We start from the raw sequence: 18,772 nt of genomic DNA, 5'->3' as shown, positions 1-18,772 counted from the left end.
CTACAATGATGAAGAGGAGCTGTTGGGAACTTGGCAAGTGTCAATAGATGGATCGGCGACATCAACTGGATCAGGGGTCGGTGTAGTGATAACAACACCAGATGGTGGTATATTTGAGTATGCTCTGAAATTCAAATTCAAGGCTACCAACAACGAAGCAGAGTATAAAGCGGCCATAGCTGGAATTCAGTTATCCATAGCAGCAGAAGCTAAGTGACGAGGGGTGGAACTAGGTCGTTGAAACTCTCGGTCAAACTAAATTTATAAACACTTAACCAACCTAAATACTAGTAAAGAGGCAAGTCAAGGATCAAACCCAAAGAAACGGTAATGTTCAAGCGCTCTCAATTATGCGCTTAAGCTAGGTCAAAGTCTAAGGATTAAAGGTAAACACTAACCAACTACCATACAAAGAAACTAAACAAATAAAGCACTAGGAACGGGAATCAACAAGTAATCATGACAATTGTAGAAACTCGGAAATACATGCAAGTCAATGGTTATGAAGACTAATGGTAAGCTCAATCAAAAGAGTCAACAAGCTATCTCCTAGAGGTCAAACTAGCGCCAACTACGAGAGACTCTAACTAGAAGCATCACTAATCAAGCTCAATTGATAATTGCAATTCCTAAATCAATGGTCCGTATCATTAGAAACTACAATGCAATCTAGCATAATTCTCAAGGCCTAATCAAATTACACACATGCAAACTTCCGTTAATCACTTTAATCTCAACAATTAATCAACACAATCCCCAAATTAAGCACAATTAAACAATCATACAAGTTTCACCCAATCCCCAGCCAAACAACTACTCTAACATTATCATCTATCAACAATAAACTAAAGGAATCAAGAATCAACAAAATATGGAGAACAATTACACTAATCAAAGATCAAACATCAAAATCAAATCAAACAAACATGAACTAACTAATCAAAGCAATAAATGAGATAGAATTTAGAAATGCTCATTGATAATAGAGAATATCTCCAACACAATTTTCACCATTCAATCTTCAATCTCTCAATCACCATTGAAATTCCTCACTTTCTCTCTCTAAAATCTACTCCTAAACTAACCCTAAAACTAGAGAGAGAAGCTCTCAACTAAGCTAAAATTATGATCAAAATCTAAAATAAAACTTTTTGCAAAAATTGGGTTCAAAAGGGTATTTATAAGAGGCGCAAAATGAAGATCAGCGAAGCCGGAACCCGTAGAGGAGCGCCCGCGCATCAACGGTGCGCGCCCGCGCTCTTCTGGGTTTCTTCAAATCTTCTCGCGGCTTCGTGCGTTCGCTAAGGTCTTCTAGTGAACGCGCAATATGATGATGATGAACACTAAAGTGGCAGTCCCAAAAAGCACTTGACAGTGGGTTCAACACCCTATCTTCATGAGAGCACGACTTGAGAGCGCAAGAGCTAGAACTTGGAGAATCCACTTCCTTGCCTCTTGAGCTTTCCAATTGCCATGAGCTTGCTCCAAAAGCATCTTCCACCTTAGTAAATCACCAATATCAAGACTCAGACCTCATACAATACCTATAACTACGAAAATAGAGCAAATAAAGGAGAAAAGAGTAGAAAAACCAACAAAATGCACAAAAGCTACAAAATAAGAGAGGAAAGGTAAAACCAAGACCAAATGCATAAAACTAGGCATTTATTGAGCATGAAAGCTATGAAAAGGGAAACAAAACAACCTAAATGTTCATCAAATGAGTGCCATTTATGACACCTATCTCTAGGCGTTTGATTTTGAAAATTGATTCCCAGTTGGTGTCAAGCCAATTCAGTGGAGACTATGAAGCACGAGAGCCGGCAATGATAAAGTATCTTGAAAAGATAAATCAGCTAACGACATAGCTACATCATTTCGAGGTGCAATTGGTCCCGAGAGCACAGAATGCACAAGCTGATGCCTTGGTTGTAATACCCCTCATGATTGCTTTAAAAGGATTTGATATACTACTCATATCAACAAGGTGCATCTTCCTTTTAGGGAGCTCATAATCTATAATACTCCATCGTTAAGCGTGCTTGGCTGGGAGTAGTCTTGGGATGGGTGACCTCCTAGGAAGTTTTCTCGGGGCGAGCGAATTGATTATTTCACAAAATGGATAGAGCTAGAACCAGTTGCAAAGATATCGGCATCTGAAGTGAAGAAGTTCATTTGGAAAAATATCTGATACTGTGGGCAAGCTGAACAACAACCAGAAAGCAACAGGGGAATCCCCTTTCAATTTTTTATTTGGAACAGAAGCTATGGTACCAGCTGAGGTTGGGTTGCCGACATTCAGGATTTAACACTATTTTGAGGAGCAAAATGATTACTCCTAAGGAAGTAACTTGATTTCATACTAGAACTACGAGAAAAGGCTGCAATCACTACAAGAAAATTGTTTATTGGCAACAAGTGTTTGCAACAAGAAAACAATTTGTAGCTAAAAATCAGCTTCCGCTACGTGAAATTTTAGTCCGTGGCTAAAGATTGTTGCAGAAAAAAAAATAATTTCATTTCTCCTCCAAAATTTTCGTGTGGCGGGATTTGGCGAAAAAAAGGAGTTGTTAAGTTTTTGGACACAAGATGTTTTTTTTTTGACAAGACGAGCTAGAAAAAAGAAACAACCAGCCAAAAAGGACCAAAACAAAAACTGACGACGTCGACCTTGCACAGCCAACCAATGTGCCGGAGAAACCCACTTTCGAGGAACCTTATGGATGTCACATGTTGAAAATCTGAGAATGAAATCTTTGATATCTTGAATCAACCAAAGGCATGAAATATCCCGGCCCCCTTTATTATGAAGGAGAGAAAACAGTGTCGAACAGTCTGTGTAAATCACCAGACGCCTAAAACCACGACGATCAGCAGCCTTTAGGGCCCAAAGACAAGCCTGTAATTCCGAATGAAGAGCAGAAGAGAAATGAAAAGCCCTGGAACCACCACCAAGAACAACCTCTGAATTTGGATCCCGAAAAATCCAACCTGCTCCAGCCGAATTATCACTAGCACTATAAGCTCCATAAAAAATTAGACAAATGTTGATAGAAGAGCTGGAAAGACCCTAACCACTGCAGGAATAAGACAAGGACGTAGATCGGGAGCACGCACCAGCAGTTGGAAGAATAAGTGAATCCCTAAAGCCTTGAACTGCACTACTCCGAGAAACCTAGTCTTGCATAATATGAAGAACAAATCCAGGAGAAATAACTGCGTGTCTGAAAACCTTGTGATTACGAGCAATCCAAATGGCCCACATGAAACAAACCAAGTGCATTAACATTCCCCAACACCTAGAGTTCTGTAAAGACAACACCTGCTCAACCAGCCAATCAGCAAAACTCTGAGTGTTATTCATAGTGAAAGTCTGGACCAATGGAGTCGTTAACCTAAGATTGGACACGAAAGAGCAATCACGAAACAAATGATCAACTGTCTCCTGATTTTCAAGACAGAAAACGCAAGTTGAATCCACCGGAATTCCCCGAGCTTGCAAAGTGTCAAATAGAGGTAAAGCATTATGAAGAATCTTCCAGCAAAAGAATTGTAACTTTGGTAAAATAGGCAGATTCCAGAAAACCTTCCACCAAGAAGGAGGAAAGGACAACACACCCCTCAGGGGAGTTAATCTGCAAAGCAGCATAGCATAAGCAGATTTAGTAGTAAAATTTTCATCTCTTGAGTATTTCCAGTAAACAAAGTCATCCATTGGCCTACTTGGACGTTCCATAGCCAAAATTCTAGACGTCACAGATGAATCAAAAAGCCGATGGATAAGAGTCGAATCCCACGCGTGAGAACGCGGATCAATAATAGCAGAAACATGAGACGGATCAGACGTCCCACAATCTTGACGAAAAGAAATAAGTTCCCCTGGAACCCAAGAGTCCTCCAGAATACGAACCTAAGTACCTGAACCCACCTTCCAGGCGATACCCTAAGCCAATACAGACAGCCCCTGCAACAATCCGCGGCAACCCCAGGATGAACCAGGAATTGACCTAGTATGAAAAGAACGAAGAGCAGGATACTTCGAAAATAAAAGCCTGGAAGCAAGGAGCTGTGGATTATGATGAAAACGCCAGCACTGCCGGGCCAAAAGAGCAGAGTTCAATGAATCCAAGCGTCGAATCCCAAGACCTCCCAATCCTTTGGGAAGATGCAAAAGGGACTTCGGACGCAAAGCCAAGCCCTTTGAACGAGAATCAGATTTCCACCAGAAACGAGCCAACAAATTGTGCACTTTAGAACAGATCGAAGAAGGAATCTTGAATACTGAGAGAATGTGATTAAAAGAGGCAATCATAACAGAATTAATAATAACCAGTTTTGCTGCAGAGGAAAGACCGAGAGAAGCTTAACTAGCCAATCGCTGAACCACCTTATCAATAAGATACCCAAAATCCGAAACCTTCCTTCTTCCTAGCTCAACTGGTAAACCTAAATAGGAACCTAGAGAAGGTTTATGCTGAAGTTTTAAAATCCTTGCAAGAAAATCCCGATAATCCACTGGAGTATTGGGGCTGAATTTCACAAAAGATTTCTGAAGATTAATCACCTGTCCAGACATAGAGCAGAAATCTGCTAATAAGGCCATAAGATTATCGCAAGCCTCTGGAGTAACCCGCAGAAACAATAAGGAATCGTCAGCGAAAAACAGGTGAGAAATCGAAGGAGCGCCCCGAGAAATGGTTACACCTTGAAAAAGAGATGCTTGCTCTTCCTTTCTTAACATTGTAGAGAGAAATTCCATGCATAACACAAACAAATAGGAAGATAGAGGATCACCCTGACGAAGGCCGCAGTGAGGCCGAAAAGCCTTGAGAGGATTACCATTAACAAGAACTTGATATGAAACCGTGGTAACGCATTGACGAATAATATGAATCCAGTAAGGGGAAACCCATAAGCTTGAAGCAAGGGAAACAGAAAATCCCAATTTACTCTGTCATAGGCTTTGTTCATATCCAATTTAATAGCTGCATAGAACCTCTTTCGAGCCTTCGTTTTATTCATATAATTCAGGACCTCATGGGCTATTAACGCATTGTCCGAAAGGAGACGACCCGGAACGAAAGCGTTCTGAAAATCGGTGACCAGACTAGGTAAAACTAGTCGAAGCCGACCAGTGATACATTTCGCCACACATTTGTAGATCACGTTACATAAACCTATAGGTCGAAACTGAGAAATCATTTCTGGATCTTCCACCTTAGGAAGCAGAACTAAAAACGTTCGATTCCAATCTTTCAACATATAACCATGAACAAAGAAATACTGAACAACTGCAATCACAGAAGGCCTTATCGTGTCCCAGAACCTTTTGAAAAAAGCAGACGAAAACCCGTCAGGACCAGGAGATTTGCCGTCATCAATACTAAAAATAGCAGTCTTAATGTCCTCAGAAGAAAAAGGCTGCATAAGGAGATTCTGATGATCCGAAGACAGAGAAGGCATATGAAGGTTGTCCCACCATTCTTCATCAAAAGAAGAGGCCTGGCCTGAAACCGAATAAAGATCTTTATAAAAATTATGGGCTAATGAAGCAATCTGATAAGAGTCTCGATGCCAGACCCCTGAGGAATCCCGAAGACCTAAAATTTTGTTTTTCCTTTTTCGAGATTGCACAGGAAAAAAGAAGACGAGAATGAGAATCCCCCAATGCATCCCATTTTAGCTTTGCCCGTTGCTGCCAAAAGGTGTAAGCGGCTTGCGCTTCAGCTACCTTTTCATTTTTGATTGAAATAAACAAGCATCTATCCGCCCGAGAAAGCAGAGACTGAGAAGCCAGATGAACATCATAAACTTACTGCTTCCAATTAATACCCCAAGTTTTCTTATGATAAATGCACCAAGCTAAAAGGCAATCCCGAGAAACCAAAAGTTTACGAGATAACGTAAACATCGGTGAACCAGGAAAAAACTGCGAGAAAATGGACACAATAATACTGTGTACCTCAAGAGCGGACAAACACCAATTCTCGATTCGATAAGGACGTTTAACAAAGTTTGGATCTAGATTATCTATTAAGATAATTGCAGCATGATCCGAGAACAAAATAGGTTGGTAAATAAGATGGGTATCTAGGTAGGTGGTAAACCAAGAGGATGAACCATAAGCTCGATCTAAACGTTCAAAAATGGGATCAGGATCAGACCTATTATTAGTCCAAGTATACTTAGGACCTGTGAAAGGAACATCAATCAAATATAAACCCAATCTCCAATTCATGAAGTAAAATTGGCCTGGAATCGAAAAATTACCACCTAACTTATCCGAATGAAACTCCACTTGATTAAAATCTCCAATAATCACAACATTCGGAATAGACTCCAAAATATTACTAATTAAATGCCAAACCTCTAACCGATTAGCCACATGGGGCGAACCATACACAAACATCACAAATTTTATTTCATCTCCTTGCACCAATTTACAGAGATATACATTTTGAGATTGAAAAACAGGAACTAAGCCTAGAGGAGCAAACCAACATATAAACATACCACCACTAAGGCCTATAGCGTCTATGCCACAACAACCCAAAAAAGGAAAAGACGCTAATTTTTGTACAATATTATCTACAGAAAGCATTGTTTCCAAAAGACACACCAAGTCTAAACCATGAGAGCGGACTAGGGAGGTAATATAAGGAATTTTAGGGGAGTCCGCTTGTCCTAAGCCCATAAAATTCCAAACCGCTACTTTCATCCGGAGTGTGGTGACCCTTCACGGGAGGTCACCGATCCCTCAGAAGAAACATGAGAAGTGGAACCAAAATCTGCCCTGCGTTTTTTATAAGGAAGAAAGCAAGGGAGGCATGTCGAATCCGAAGACTGAAGCTGCTGGTCATCTTGTATAGGAGGCGCCGTAGGTGTGAGCATCCCTCCAGCGCGCTTTCGAGGACCTCTCTGTTTAACCCATTCCCACATCTTTTCACCATTCTTTCTCAATTTCAAAGAAGAGTAGGACTTAAGTTTACTCCCCATCCTGCGCAAGGGAGAACAAGATGGAGTCTTGGTGGAGGAGCAACGATAATGTCCAAAGTCGACGGAGATTGAGGCGGCGAACACTCCATGGGAACCACCGAATCCGAGATAGAGGAATCAAGATCCGGGTTTGCCAAAACAATTTCGGTCGACGCTGGAGCCTCAGGTAATTCTGGAGTTGGAGGAAATTCAAACGCTCTAGAAGAAACATCCGCACCATACCCGAAAAATTCCGAGCTTTCTATCGTGAATGAAGAAGACAGAGATGGCGAAGGTGAAGCAGCCATGGTGGTGCCTTCCTAGTTGCTCGGCCCAGCTCCGAATGGGTCTTCAAACATTGGGCTAGACGGGCCCATGGGCGGAGGAGAAAAAGACGGAATGTTGGACTGAGAAACTAGCACGACTTGATCCGAGTCTAAGCCGTGAATTGAAGCTTGAAAATATGGGTCCTGGGTGAAATTAGGCTAGCCCAAATTCGAACCATCGAGAAGCCTAGTTTGACAAAACCCATTAGCTGAAGGAGAACTTATTTCTGAAGAAACAATTCGTGAACGCAAGGCCCAACCCATGTTATGCTGACCCAAGTTGTTATGACGTGAGGTGGTCTGGGCTGAGCCCAAATTAGGAGAGCTTGATAATCCTTGAACATCAGAAGAGTCCAAGAAGTACTGCCAACCGTCACGTGAGTTTGAGTGATAAGGATCCCCACCGAAATCACCTGATCCCATATGCATTCCCTGATGACAGCACCCTCCATCTAACATTGCATGCGGGACACGTGGTGTCGATGTGTCAACATAATCTTGTGTGACAAGCCGCTCCCTCATGGTGCGGTTGTTCTCCAAATTTTCCCGGTGAACTTCAAACTCGCGGCTGCGAAAAACACCAGGAGTTGACGGAGGGGATAATCCAGGAAAGGAGTCTGCCAACGCATGGTTATGAGTAGTAGATCCAGATCGAGTATCATCCGAGGCTAAAGGAATACCCATACCATCGCTGTCATAATCGGAAGGACGAGAGTCCGCAGAATTTTCCAATGGGTCCTCTTCATCATAACCACCAAAATATAATTCTGTGGTCCAATTTGAACGAACTGGACGAATACCACGAAGAGCATTTGAATATAAATTGGAATCGGTAGGACCATAAAGCACACGAGCGCCGCTTTCGTGGAGGTGACGATAGCGAGCTTCTAGATGGTAGTTAATTGATGATTGTTCCGATGCACAAAATCTCCTACTATGCCCGACAAATCCACACTTTTTGCAGAAACGGAAAATACCCTCATATTTAAATCGAACCCACGTGACTTGATTATTAATAGTAGGAAAATAGCAACCAGGAATCAAGGGCAATGATAAGTCAACTAAAATTTTAACACGAGGGTAAGGAACGGGAAACTGACCATTAGAATCATCCACCATAGTCACCTCGCCAACATGAGAAAGAACGGTAGAAGCTATCTCCGGCGTGGAATACCTTACTGGAAGACCCTCCATCTTGACCCACAAATCAACTAGGTGCAAGTTAAGATTAAGAGGTACTGAATGACCACGGAGTCGTTGTAGCACAAACAAACCACCACGAAAATGAACCCATCCTCTTGAGTCGAGCTCCTCCGCATCCTCTTGCGTACCGCAAAAGAAAATAAAGTCGCTGCCGTAAGGGAATACTCTAACAGGAGCTCTTAAGTGCCAATATCTTGAAACTAAACGTTGAATTAAGACCGGGGTGAAATCAGTTCTATCATCCCAACATCTACCAATTATACTACAATTCCAATCCAGTTTAAGATCATCATCTAGAGGGGGAGGGGGAATAAAATCCTCACCTATATAGTGAGGATAAACAAAGGTTGTAGGGATGAAGTGAGGCATTACTCTAAGGGAAAGATAATTCCTATGAAAGGAAAACTAAGAACACTTCACGAAAAGGAGTTTGTGAAAGAACAGTGAAAAGGGAGTTAACTTTGTGTGAGGGTTTCTCACTCTAAAACTTTCTCTCTCTAGAGTTTTTGAAACGAATTTTTTGCTTGACACAAGATTGTTGTTGTGAAAAAATAAATAAGTTATCACAACAAGTTTGATTGTTGCTTTATATAAAATTAACAATGACTACAAAAGAAGTCATTGTATAAGATATTATTATTTTATTTAAAAAAAAAAATATTAACTCACTTCACGCACTCCAAAGTTCCTCACTTTGACACTTTCTATTAGTTGCTACCCAGCTACCCTCCAACTCAAGAACTCCAGAACACTCTCAAAACAAAACTACTTCCCTACTACTTATCTAAAATCCCCATTTAATAACTCCAGTAAATCAATGGTTTTTATGGTGATATAGGGTTTGGGAAGCGCGCGTCGGCATTAGTTGGTCAGATAAGTGGTGATTTGCTTAATTATTGAATGTTCTCAGCGATATTTTTCAACCAGTACAGTTTAAAATCTTGCAATTTTTATAATTGAACATTGAAGGTACTTTAAATTACATATATATTTTGCTTTCCTGAGATAATTTTTTGATTTCGTGTTAAAATTTTGTATCTAGGGTTTTTTTGCTATGATTTTTGGTAGATCTACTTGGCTACTTGCATGTCGAATGGTTTTATTTCATTTAAATGTAATTGTGTTTGTTCTCTGTACTTTGATTTTGTTTGGGTTAAATAAATTCATTATTGATATATGTTTAATTTGCTTCCCACTTTTCTTACCCGTAATAATAGGGGCAAAAATCAGATTTTTGCTTCTTACTTTTTAATTATCAGGTTATCATAGTGGTCTTGATTCATTCGAGAATTGGTTTAGAGTTGATAGTGTCAAAACTGTCAATAGTTTCATCTAAGCTTCTAAAGAGCCAGAACACATGATTCCTATGGCAGAAGCTATAGTAGCGTCTATTTATGAATAATGTGTAAGCATCATATTCTTGAATTAGTTCTCTATATAATTGTGCATGCAAATAGCATAATTAGACTGAAAAATTAAAAAAGCTAGAAGTATAGGGCTGAAGTCAATAGTATCAATAAACTTATAAACTTATCTAAGCTTCAGAACACATGACTGCAAGTAATAAAACTATAAAAGTCACAAAGACATTGGTTTTAGTTAAATTTCGATGCATAATATCGAGGAATTTTAAAGGGAGGAATGTTAGGCATTTAGAAATGCATAACAAAGGGTATTCATGTAATTATGCATATGTACAAACGAATAAATATTCTGATATCATTGGATGATCAAATGGTACCATTGAATATACAGTGATACTATATGTGCACATAATGGTATTATATATGCATTCAGTTGTACTAAATTTATACGTAAATAGTACCACTGATGATTCAATGGTACTATATAAACTTTCAGTTAAACAATCAGCATGTGGTCCCCCATCACGTGATACAATCCGACCAAAAAATAGGTGTGGTCCACCTACTTGCCTTTCTCTTCCTATCTCTCTCCTCTTTTCTCTCTCTACCATGTGTTTTTATAATATTTTAATCAATGTTATGCATTAGTAAATGCATAACTTTCCTCCATTTCTAGTTCCTCCATAATATCCAAGAAACCAGTTAAATTGTTAGATTTCCAGGCAATCAACAAGCGCAAAAGTGACAATGCATGACTACCTTTTAGAATACCACAAACATATTGAAGCCATGTCTCTCCCTCTCAGATTGTTAGCCTCTCAATCACATCTGAACACACACATACATATATCAGCATCATGGTACCAAAAAGTTAGCAAAGATATGAAGAGGCTCTACGTAATTGAAAGAAATCTTGAAACATATTCTTAAATTTACAGAAAGCGGTTACAATTTGAGAGTTCAATTTACTCAAAAAGATGAAAAGTTAGGCCGAACTTTTTAGGTTACAGGAAAATAAAAATTCAAGCGAAATGTCAAATTAAACAAAAAAAAAATCCAATAAGGAAGTATGAGATTAAAACCTATAAATTAATGACAAAGAAATTAAAGAAGTAGAACAAGATAGATTAAAAATGAACACAAATTTCAATTGAAATTATTGTAATAGGAGAGAAAAAAGTTTCAGTCGGGCACCATTAGGAAGGTGGACAAGCAAAATCAAAACAATCCTAAATTGATTATACTAACAAGTACGTGAACAATTAAATTAACGATAAACCCAGATTGTGAAATTGATATTCAATTATACTCCGTAACAAATTCAAAATTAAAAAATATCTCACCCCATAAACTACTTCAATGGAGAAGAGAAAGCTCGATAGGTTCTTCAACGGATAACTAATAGTTTGCTTCAATTGAGGATAGAGGTAGAGGGGAAGGAGAAAAGGGCGCAATTATGAGTTATGACTTATGAGGAAGACAGAGGAAAAGCATTACTGAATCACATTAGGGAAAACGAATAAAGAGATAAACTGACAAAAGATTAATAGGGGTACATAGGTAAATAAACATTTTTGGGGTTATATATGTCCTAACACTGTTCATAAGAGTATTTTCCCACTTTTTATAAGGTAGGGATTATGATTAATTTAATTTGTAACTATATTTCTAATCTGGTTTAAAAAGAATCAGGGAGTTTTTACCCTTGACTAGCATATTTTGAGGAATTTATACATAATTAGATGCATTTTGGTGTTATGAGTGGATAGTTGTGAATTTAGATGAGTAATATTAATATTGGATGGAAGTATAATGCTTGTCAAGTCCTAAGTTGTTGGCAGAATGCATGCATTTTGTTAAAAATTTAGATGGCTAAGCTAGTAGACTATTGGAAGGTCGGGATTGGAGTAAAGGTTTATTGTATTTGTATTGCTTTTTGATCTCTAGACTTTCTCTCTCTAGGATTTTAAGCCATCGGGGACTAACTCGATCACTCTAGTGATTAGAGCCCCGGGAGCTTGCTCTTGGTGGTGAGCAAGTCTGCTGCTTTATGTTCTTACATTAGTTTGGAACATATTGTGTCTTTTGATTTATACTTTGCTTAGTTTTTTCCTTGCTAAAGTGTTTCTGTTCTTGCCTTCTCAATGTTGAATGAAGTCCCTTCGGGGTATTCATCAGTATATGAATTTTACTTCTCTCAACATTGATGCTATGGAGGAGGATAGTCTGGTATGTGAAGCACAAGTAGAAGATGGTGTTAACTCGAAGGTTGCAAGAAATTCTGACAACATGGAGGTGGAAAACCAAGATGAAAACTTTATGCACAAAGAGAAGGTGGTTTCTCATGTCCAAACTAAGCCTAATGGAACTTTTAGGGAGGCTGTGGTAAGATCGTCCCAATGGTTCACCGAGGCTAGGAAAATAGTCATGAACTCCCAGGAATGGGAGGAAGAGGAAGACTGCAGCCCGGACAATGCACTAGTTGTTAAATTTCCTACAGAAAAATTACATGAGCTAATAAAACCCTGGTCGCTCACACTTATGGGGAAATGTCTTGGGCTGAAGATAAGAGTTGAGTTTATGGCTCAACAAGTACAAAGAATGTGGAACCCAAAGGGCAGGGTTAGAGACCATTAAAATGGAAAATGGAGCCTTTCTGTTCAGATTTACTTTGAAAGATGACTTAGAGAAAGCACTCTTTGGTGGACCATGGTTCATATTAGATCATTACCTTATGTTATCTAACTGGAAGCCGAATTTTCGACCCTCGACGAATCCTTTTCAATATATCTCTGTCTGGATGAGATTCCCAGAGCTTCCGGTCGAATATTATGAAAAGGAGGCCCTCTACAGCATAGCACAAGTGGCCGGGAAGCCAATTAGGGTGGATTACTCTACAGATAAAATGAATAGATGTCAATATGCAAGGGTTTGCATAGAGATTAATCTAGATAAACCCTTAATCTCAAAAGTTTGGGTGGGAGATTCATGGCAACGTATAGAGTATGAAAAAATTCATAGCTTGTGCTTTGCGTGTGGTAGGATAGGCCATGCAAAAGAAAACTGTAGGGAAGGAGTAGCCTTACAGAAAGCAGAAGCTAGTAAGGAGCATCCTGCTAGCACATCTGAAACAAGCCATGCAACAAAAGATATTCAGAATAAGATAGTAGGCCTACAAGAGCAACAACAAAATCTTAATGCAGCGAAGGGGCAAAAGGAGAAAAAGGACAAGGCAGGGGAATTAAAATATATGGAGGAATATGGGCCTTGGATTATTGCTACAGGCAGAAAGAAAATCATTAAAAAATTGGAGGGTAAGCAGAATATTAGAAGGAGAGAGGTCCACCAAAAAATAAAGCTGAAAAGAAAGGAACGCCTAGGGAACAAGCTAGCTGCCAACAACAGAATAAAAACACACAATGGAATTTATTGCCATTGGTGGGGGAAGAGAGTGAAAATAATAAAGAGAAAAACATTCCTAGAAATAAAACACTGCAGAATAAATTTAGACAGGGAGATAATACCTATAGCAGCATTAATATGTTGGGAATGAAGGCTATTACAAATCTTGTAGTCCCGAGGTCGAATTCCCAGGATAAAAAGAGCAAGGCAATGGCCTCTCTACATGCAATTCATTTTGATCATCCAGCTACCTCTCCTTCTTCTCCTACTTTAAGTAATCCCCTTCCGTCCAATCATGGAATCTTGCAGCAACCCAATCAACAATCCATCGCCGAGATCTGTCAACAGCAAGCTCCGACAGGAAATTGCAGATCTTCAATTATCCCATGTTCAGAGATCGAGGGCTTCGGAACTTCTTCCCCAAAACCCGATTGCTCCAACAATTCACCCATCACAACTTCGACCTCTCCTAATCAGACCCCTATCTCCGTCGCCGCTGAGCATTCCTCATCTCCAATTACCACAAAATTCTCCTACCCACCACCCATTCCCTACTTTTCCTACCCCCCGATGGCCAGTGTTAGCGGAAAGGCCAGTTCCCTTGGAGGAATTAGCCCGACTAAATCTAGCTCTGAAAATTCTGATGGCCTCCCATGTCTTCCAGCCTCAACTAGAGTCCGAAAAAATGCCGCTTCGCTTTCAAATCCCCCTGGAAAACCCCACTCTTTACCCCTAAAATTAGAAAGAATAAGAGTAAATCTTTCATTAGTTCAAAACTTGCTAATAGTATTTGTATTGAAGAAGGAAATGATAGGGTTAAATTTATTTCTGGATTACATTCCGACAGGAAATTTGATCCCGGAAATCAGCCTCATGATGTCACCTGTACTACTGAACGAAGTAGAGACAATGGAGAAGAAAGAAATATGGAAGGAATGGGAACAATTTGTGGAGCCGATGTTTAACTCTATTCCGATTCCCTTGAGTCATTTTCCCATTCCTCCCTTTCCAATTAATAATATGAAGATAATTGTGTGGAACGTTCGAGGAACAACTTGTAAGGAATTTCTTTCTCATGCGTTGACTATTGTTCAAATTCATCAGCTTTTGATTTTATTTTACTAGAAACAAAGGCCAAAGATAGTAGGGCTCAGGAAGTGTGCAAAAAGTTGGGCTTTAATAGTAGTACAACTATTGGAGCTAAGGGGCTAAAAGGTGGAATTTGGCTTTTGTGGAAAAAGCCAGCTAGCTTAATTTCTTTTGCGGCAGGATCGGAGTTTCACTTACACTCCCTTTTTAAATTCTCTCCTTCTGATCCAGAAATTCTCCTCACTAGTATTCATGCTCCCTCTGCTTCCAGTGGTAAAAATCGTCTTTGGAAGAATTCAAGAATGATCCTCCTCCGTCGGAAACGCCTTGGCTAGTGGTTGGTGACATGAATGAGGTTCTTAACCAACATGAAAAAATTGGAGGACGTCCAGTGACAAACTCACAAGGTGCTTGCTTCTCCGAGTGGGTGGATGGTGTAGGTCTCATTTATATGGGGTTTAACGGTCCAGCTTTTACTTGGAACAATGGAAGAGATGGGGAGGATAACATCAAGGAAAGGCTTGATAGAGCCCTTACTAATGCTGCTTGGCTCAACTCTTATCCACATACGCAAGTATTCCATCTCTCGAGAACTTATTTGGATCATTGCTCAATTTTAATTTCAAATAATATTGATATTAGTAGGGGTAATTATCCGTTTAGATGCAAAGAATCTTGGCTGGAAAACCCTAATTTTCTTGAGTTCTTCACTAGAACCTGGTCGAAAGGGGGGGGGGGTGATTTTATTTCCAGCAAAAAAAATTTCGTACAGGAAGTTAGAGTTTGGGATAAACTTTTGTTCCAAAGCAACTTGCAGAACAAAAAACGCTTATATGCTAGAATTCTAGGAGTGCAAAAAGCTTTATGTGTTAAATATTCTCCTTTCCTTATTAACTTGGAAAAAGGTCTTCTTAGACAACTGGATATTTCCCTTAAATTGGAAAGAATAAAATGGGCACAAAAAGCGGGTATAGATTGGAGAAATTTTGGAGATTGGAATACTAAATACTTCCATATTCTTGCTAAAATTAAATATAGTAGGGGAAAATTTTTGTCTTTTAAAGATGATCAGGGTAATTAGGAGAGTGATCGGGAACGCCTGGAAAATTTTTGCATCTCGTATTTTCGAAACATCTTCACCTCTACTCAGTCATCCCAACCTAGAAACATTAATTTCATTCCTAAAGCTGTAATAGACTAATGTAATCATGAACATATCTCTGGCTCCTGTTACCCTTTTGGAAATAAAATATGCCTTAAAGTCCATGATGCCTATGAAAAGCCCAGGGCCGGACGGTATTTAACCTATTTTCATCCAAAAACATTAGGAGGTTGTAGGAAGTGCCTTTTTTTTCCATTGTCTTGGATAGCTTTAATAAAGGAGTCATTCACCCTGAAAATTAATGAATCCTTCATTGCCCTTATCCCAAAAGTTGATAAGCCCTCCTCAATAAGTGATTTTAGACCCATTGGTCTTTGTAATTCGATCTACAAATTAATTACAAAGGTCATTGCTAATAGAATTAAACCTCTTTTTAATAACCTCATCAACCCGGTTCAATCGAGTTTCATTTAAGGTAGGTCGATAGAGGAGAATGTTCTTGTCATTAAAGAGGTAGCTCACTTGTTTAAGAGGAAAAGCAAAAAGAAAATCATGGCTTTTAAAATTGATCTAACGAAAGCTTATGATAGTCTTGTGTGGGGTTTCATTAGGGAAACTCTTATGGGTTTTAATTTTCCGGAAAATTTTATTAAACTCATTTTGAGTTGTATTACCACTCCTTCCTTTTCCATTTTATGGAATGGAGAGAAGACGGAGAGCTTCACCCCTTCTAGAGGCATAAGACAAGGAGACCCTTTATCTTCTTATATTTTTGTGCTTTGTTTAGAAAGGATTTCTTTGATTATTCAGGAAAATGTGGGTAAGGGGGATTGGTGTCCTATTAAAATTGATCATGATATTCATATATCTCATCTTTTTTACACTGATGATGTTTTTCTCTATGCTAATGCTTCCCTTGATAATCTGGAAGTCATTAAGGACACTCTTGCTGATTTTGGTACTCTCTCGGGTTTGTTCATTAGCCCCTCCAAGTCTAAAATCATTTTTCTCCTAAAATGTGTCTTTCACTCAAAATGTGCATTATTAATGCATCAAACATTATGGGGGCTCCTTCTTTTGGTAAATATTTAGGGGTTACCATTATCCCTAATAGATTAAAAAAAGCGGATTATAATGGCCTCCTTGTAAAAACCAAAAATAGAATAACAGGGTGGCAATCCAAGCTCTTGAATATGGCCGGAAGGTGTACCCTTATCAAAGCAGTCCTTAACTCCTACCCTCTTTATGTCATGCAAACTTTCCTCCTTCCTTGCTCTATTCTTGGGGAGCTTGAAAAAAGTTGTAGAAAATTCTTGTGGAACAAGGTGGATAGGTCACATTACTTAACTAGAACTAGTTGGGAGAAAATTTGTCTTCCTTTGGGTTTGGGTGGTCTTGGCATCCGTAATCTTAAAAATTGGAATTTGGCTTTTATGGCTAAGTTGGGGTTGAAGATTCTTCATGAACCGGAAAAGTTGTGGGTAAAAATTCTTGAAGCTAAATACTTTAAATGCTCCTCTTTTCTTAATAGTTATGCCCCTCCTAGTGCTTCCCCTTTATGGAAAGATATCCAAAAGGGAAGGACTTGCTTATGAAAGGCATTTCCTATAGAGTAGGGGATGGAGAAGACATTTGTTTGTGGTTTCACCATTGGGTGGGAGATGCCCCCCTTTACTTGGCCATTGATGGAGATGTTCCCAATTATTGTGCTCATTAGAGAGTTAGTAATGTGATTAGAAACGGCAAGTGGGATTTGCAAAGAGTTAGACATTTATAATCTTTAATTGAAAACATTCCCCTTCCCACTATTGCCTCGGTGAAAGATACAATCTGCTGGTACCCTACGTCTAAAGGCCAATTCACCATTGGCAGTGCTTACTCTCTAGCATCAAATTTTACTTCTCATCCCTCTTTCCCTCGTATCAAATGGAAAAAACTTTGGCACATAAAAATCCCCTACAAATACAAAATGCTCTTGTGGAATGCATCCCATGCTATTCTTCCAATTGCCACCTCTTTAGCCACCAAAATTGACAACTTTGATCCCATTTGTACTAGATGTGAGTTGGACTGGGAGAACCACCTTCATCTCTTTAGAGATTGCATAAACTCTAGAGTGTTTTGGGATAGAATTTTTGGAGGTAATAGGCTGGAAGATGACTTCTGTATTTTCACCTTATTTAGTTTGAATTGGGATGAGTGGATCAATTACAACCTGGGAAGATGTGAGAACTAGAAAATTATTTTCAGTATTGCTATGTGGCACCTGTGGAGAGCTAGAAACAATTCGGTTTTCCAGCTTGCTATGTTGCATCCTATTTCTATGTTTAACAGGTTCATGTGCGACTTGGTGGCCAATGTTAATGTGTTTCAGGGTAAAGGTAAGGAACCTGCTGCTGCTATTAGCGCTCTGAAATGGAGTAAACTAAGGGAGGGTTATATCAAAGTCAACACAGATGCATCTTGGAAAACAACTAATATCAATGGGGTGGGATGTGTTGCTAGAGGTGATGATGGAAGATGGATCTTTGGGAGATCATGGAAGATTAAGGCCAGAAATGCCAGTGAGGCTGAACTAATTGCAGTTCGTAATGGTCTTGCTGCAGCTATTGGAGATCAATTCAAGAAAATAATCGTTGAAACTGATGCTGTTGCTCTTAAGGAAATAATTGAAGATGTTGAGAAGTATAGAACAAATGAAATAGCAGTCATTCATAAGGACATCGAGGAGATGATCAAGATGGATTGCGAGGTTGAGTTCAGCTTCATCCCAAGGGAAGCTAACTCCGTAGCTCACTACTTAGCCAAGATTGCAACTGATATAGAGGGGCAGGAAGCAATTCATAACAGCATCCCTCTCTGCGCAAGAGGTACCTATGAGGAAGATCTTTTCGACAGAAATTTCTAATCTCCCCTGCATTATGGATGTCTTTCCTTTGATAGGATTTGGAGAGGAGAATTTTCACTTTTTTGTTAATTTTAGCAGCAACTTTCTTTCTTTCTGGTTAATTATTTCTCCAGATTTAGATGTGAGTTTTGGGCTTCTTAGCCATGTATTCGGATTGTTTATTTATTAATTAATATATCTCCAATTCCTTTAAAAAAAGTATTGCTTTTTGATGGATTAATTCATAAGGATATATGCTAAAACTACAAGAGTTGTAACCTGTAAGTGCATTTCCTAGATTATCATGGTTTTTATTCTGCCTTTTGTTGTCTACACCTTAAAATTTCTATCTTTTGTTGTTTACATCTAAATGTTTCTTATTTCTTTTGTCTTCTTGATTAATTAAGTATGTATGTATGGTTCT

The 18,772-nt window shown here is 39.1% G+C and overlaps 1 protein-coding gene across 1 annotated transcript; it reads right to left on the bottom strand.

Annotated features, from left to right (window-relative positions):
* Positions 1-6,601, bottom strand: LOC145570389 (uncharacterized). The gene is made up of 8 exons (XM_081629451.1): positions 5,833-6,601; positions 4,840-5,507; positions 4,369-4,564; positions 3,985-4,281; positions 3,275-3,879; positions 3,118-3,175; positions 2,632-3,024; positions 1-179 (listed from the first exon to the last, which is right to left on the bottom strand). The coding sequence occupies exons 1-8, from the start codon at positions 6,599-6,601 to the stop codon at positions 1-3; spliced, it is 3,165 nt and encodes a 1,054-aa protein (XP_081485577.1).
* Between the last annotated feature and the right edge of the window lie 12,171 nt (positions 6,602-18,772).

This window comes from Chenopodium album, chromosome 2, assembly GCF_948465745.1.
Source record: "Chenopodium album chromosome 2, dcCheAlbu1.1, whole genome shotgun sequence".
NCBI lineage: Eukaryota > Viridiplantae > Streptophyta > Magnoliopsida > Caryophyllales > Amaranthaceae > Chenopodium > Chenopodium album.
This window is presented reverse-complemented; position numbering and strand designations above follow the sequence as displayed.

Bases quoted from the DNA above. Each gene is read 5' to 3' on its own strand.
- LOC145570389 (XM_081629451.1), bottom strand. From the start codon at position 6,601: ATGCTTTCTGTAGATAATATTGTACAAAAATTAGCGTCTTTTCCTTTT. The intron at 3,176-3,274 runs GTTTGTTTCATG...ATGCAAGACTAG, and splicing joins GGGGAATGTTAATGCACTTG to GTTTCTCGGAGTAGTGCAGT. The intron at 180-2,631 runs GTTGTTTCTTTT...ACTGAATTCCAG, and splicing joins GTTTTGGTCCTTTTTGGCTG to CTATGGCCGCTTTATACTCT.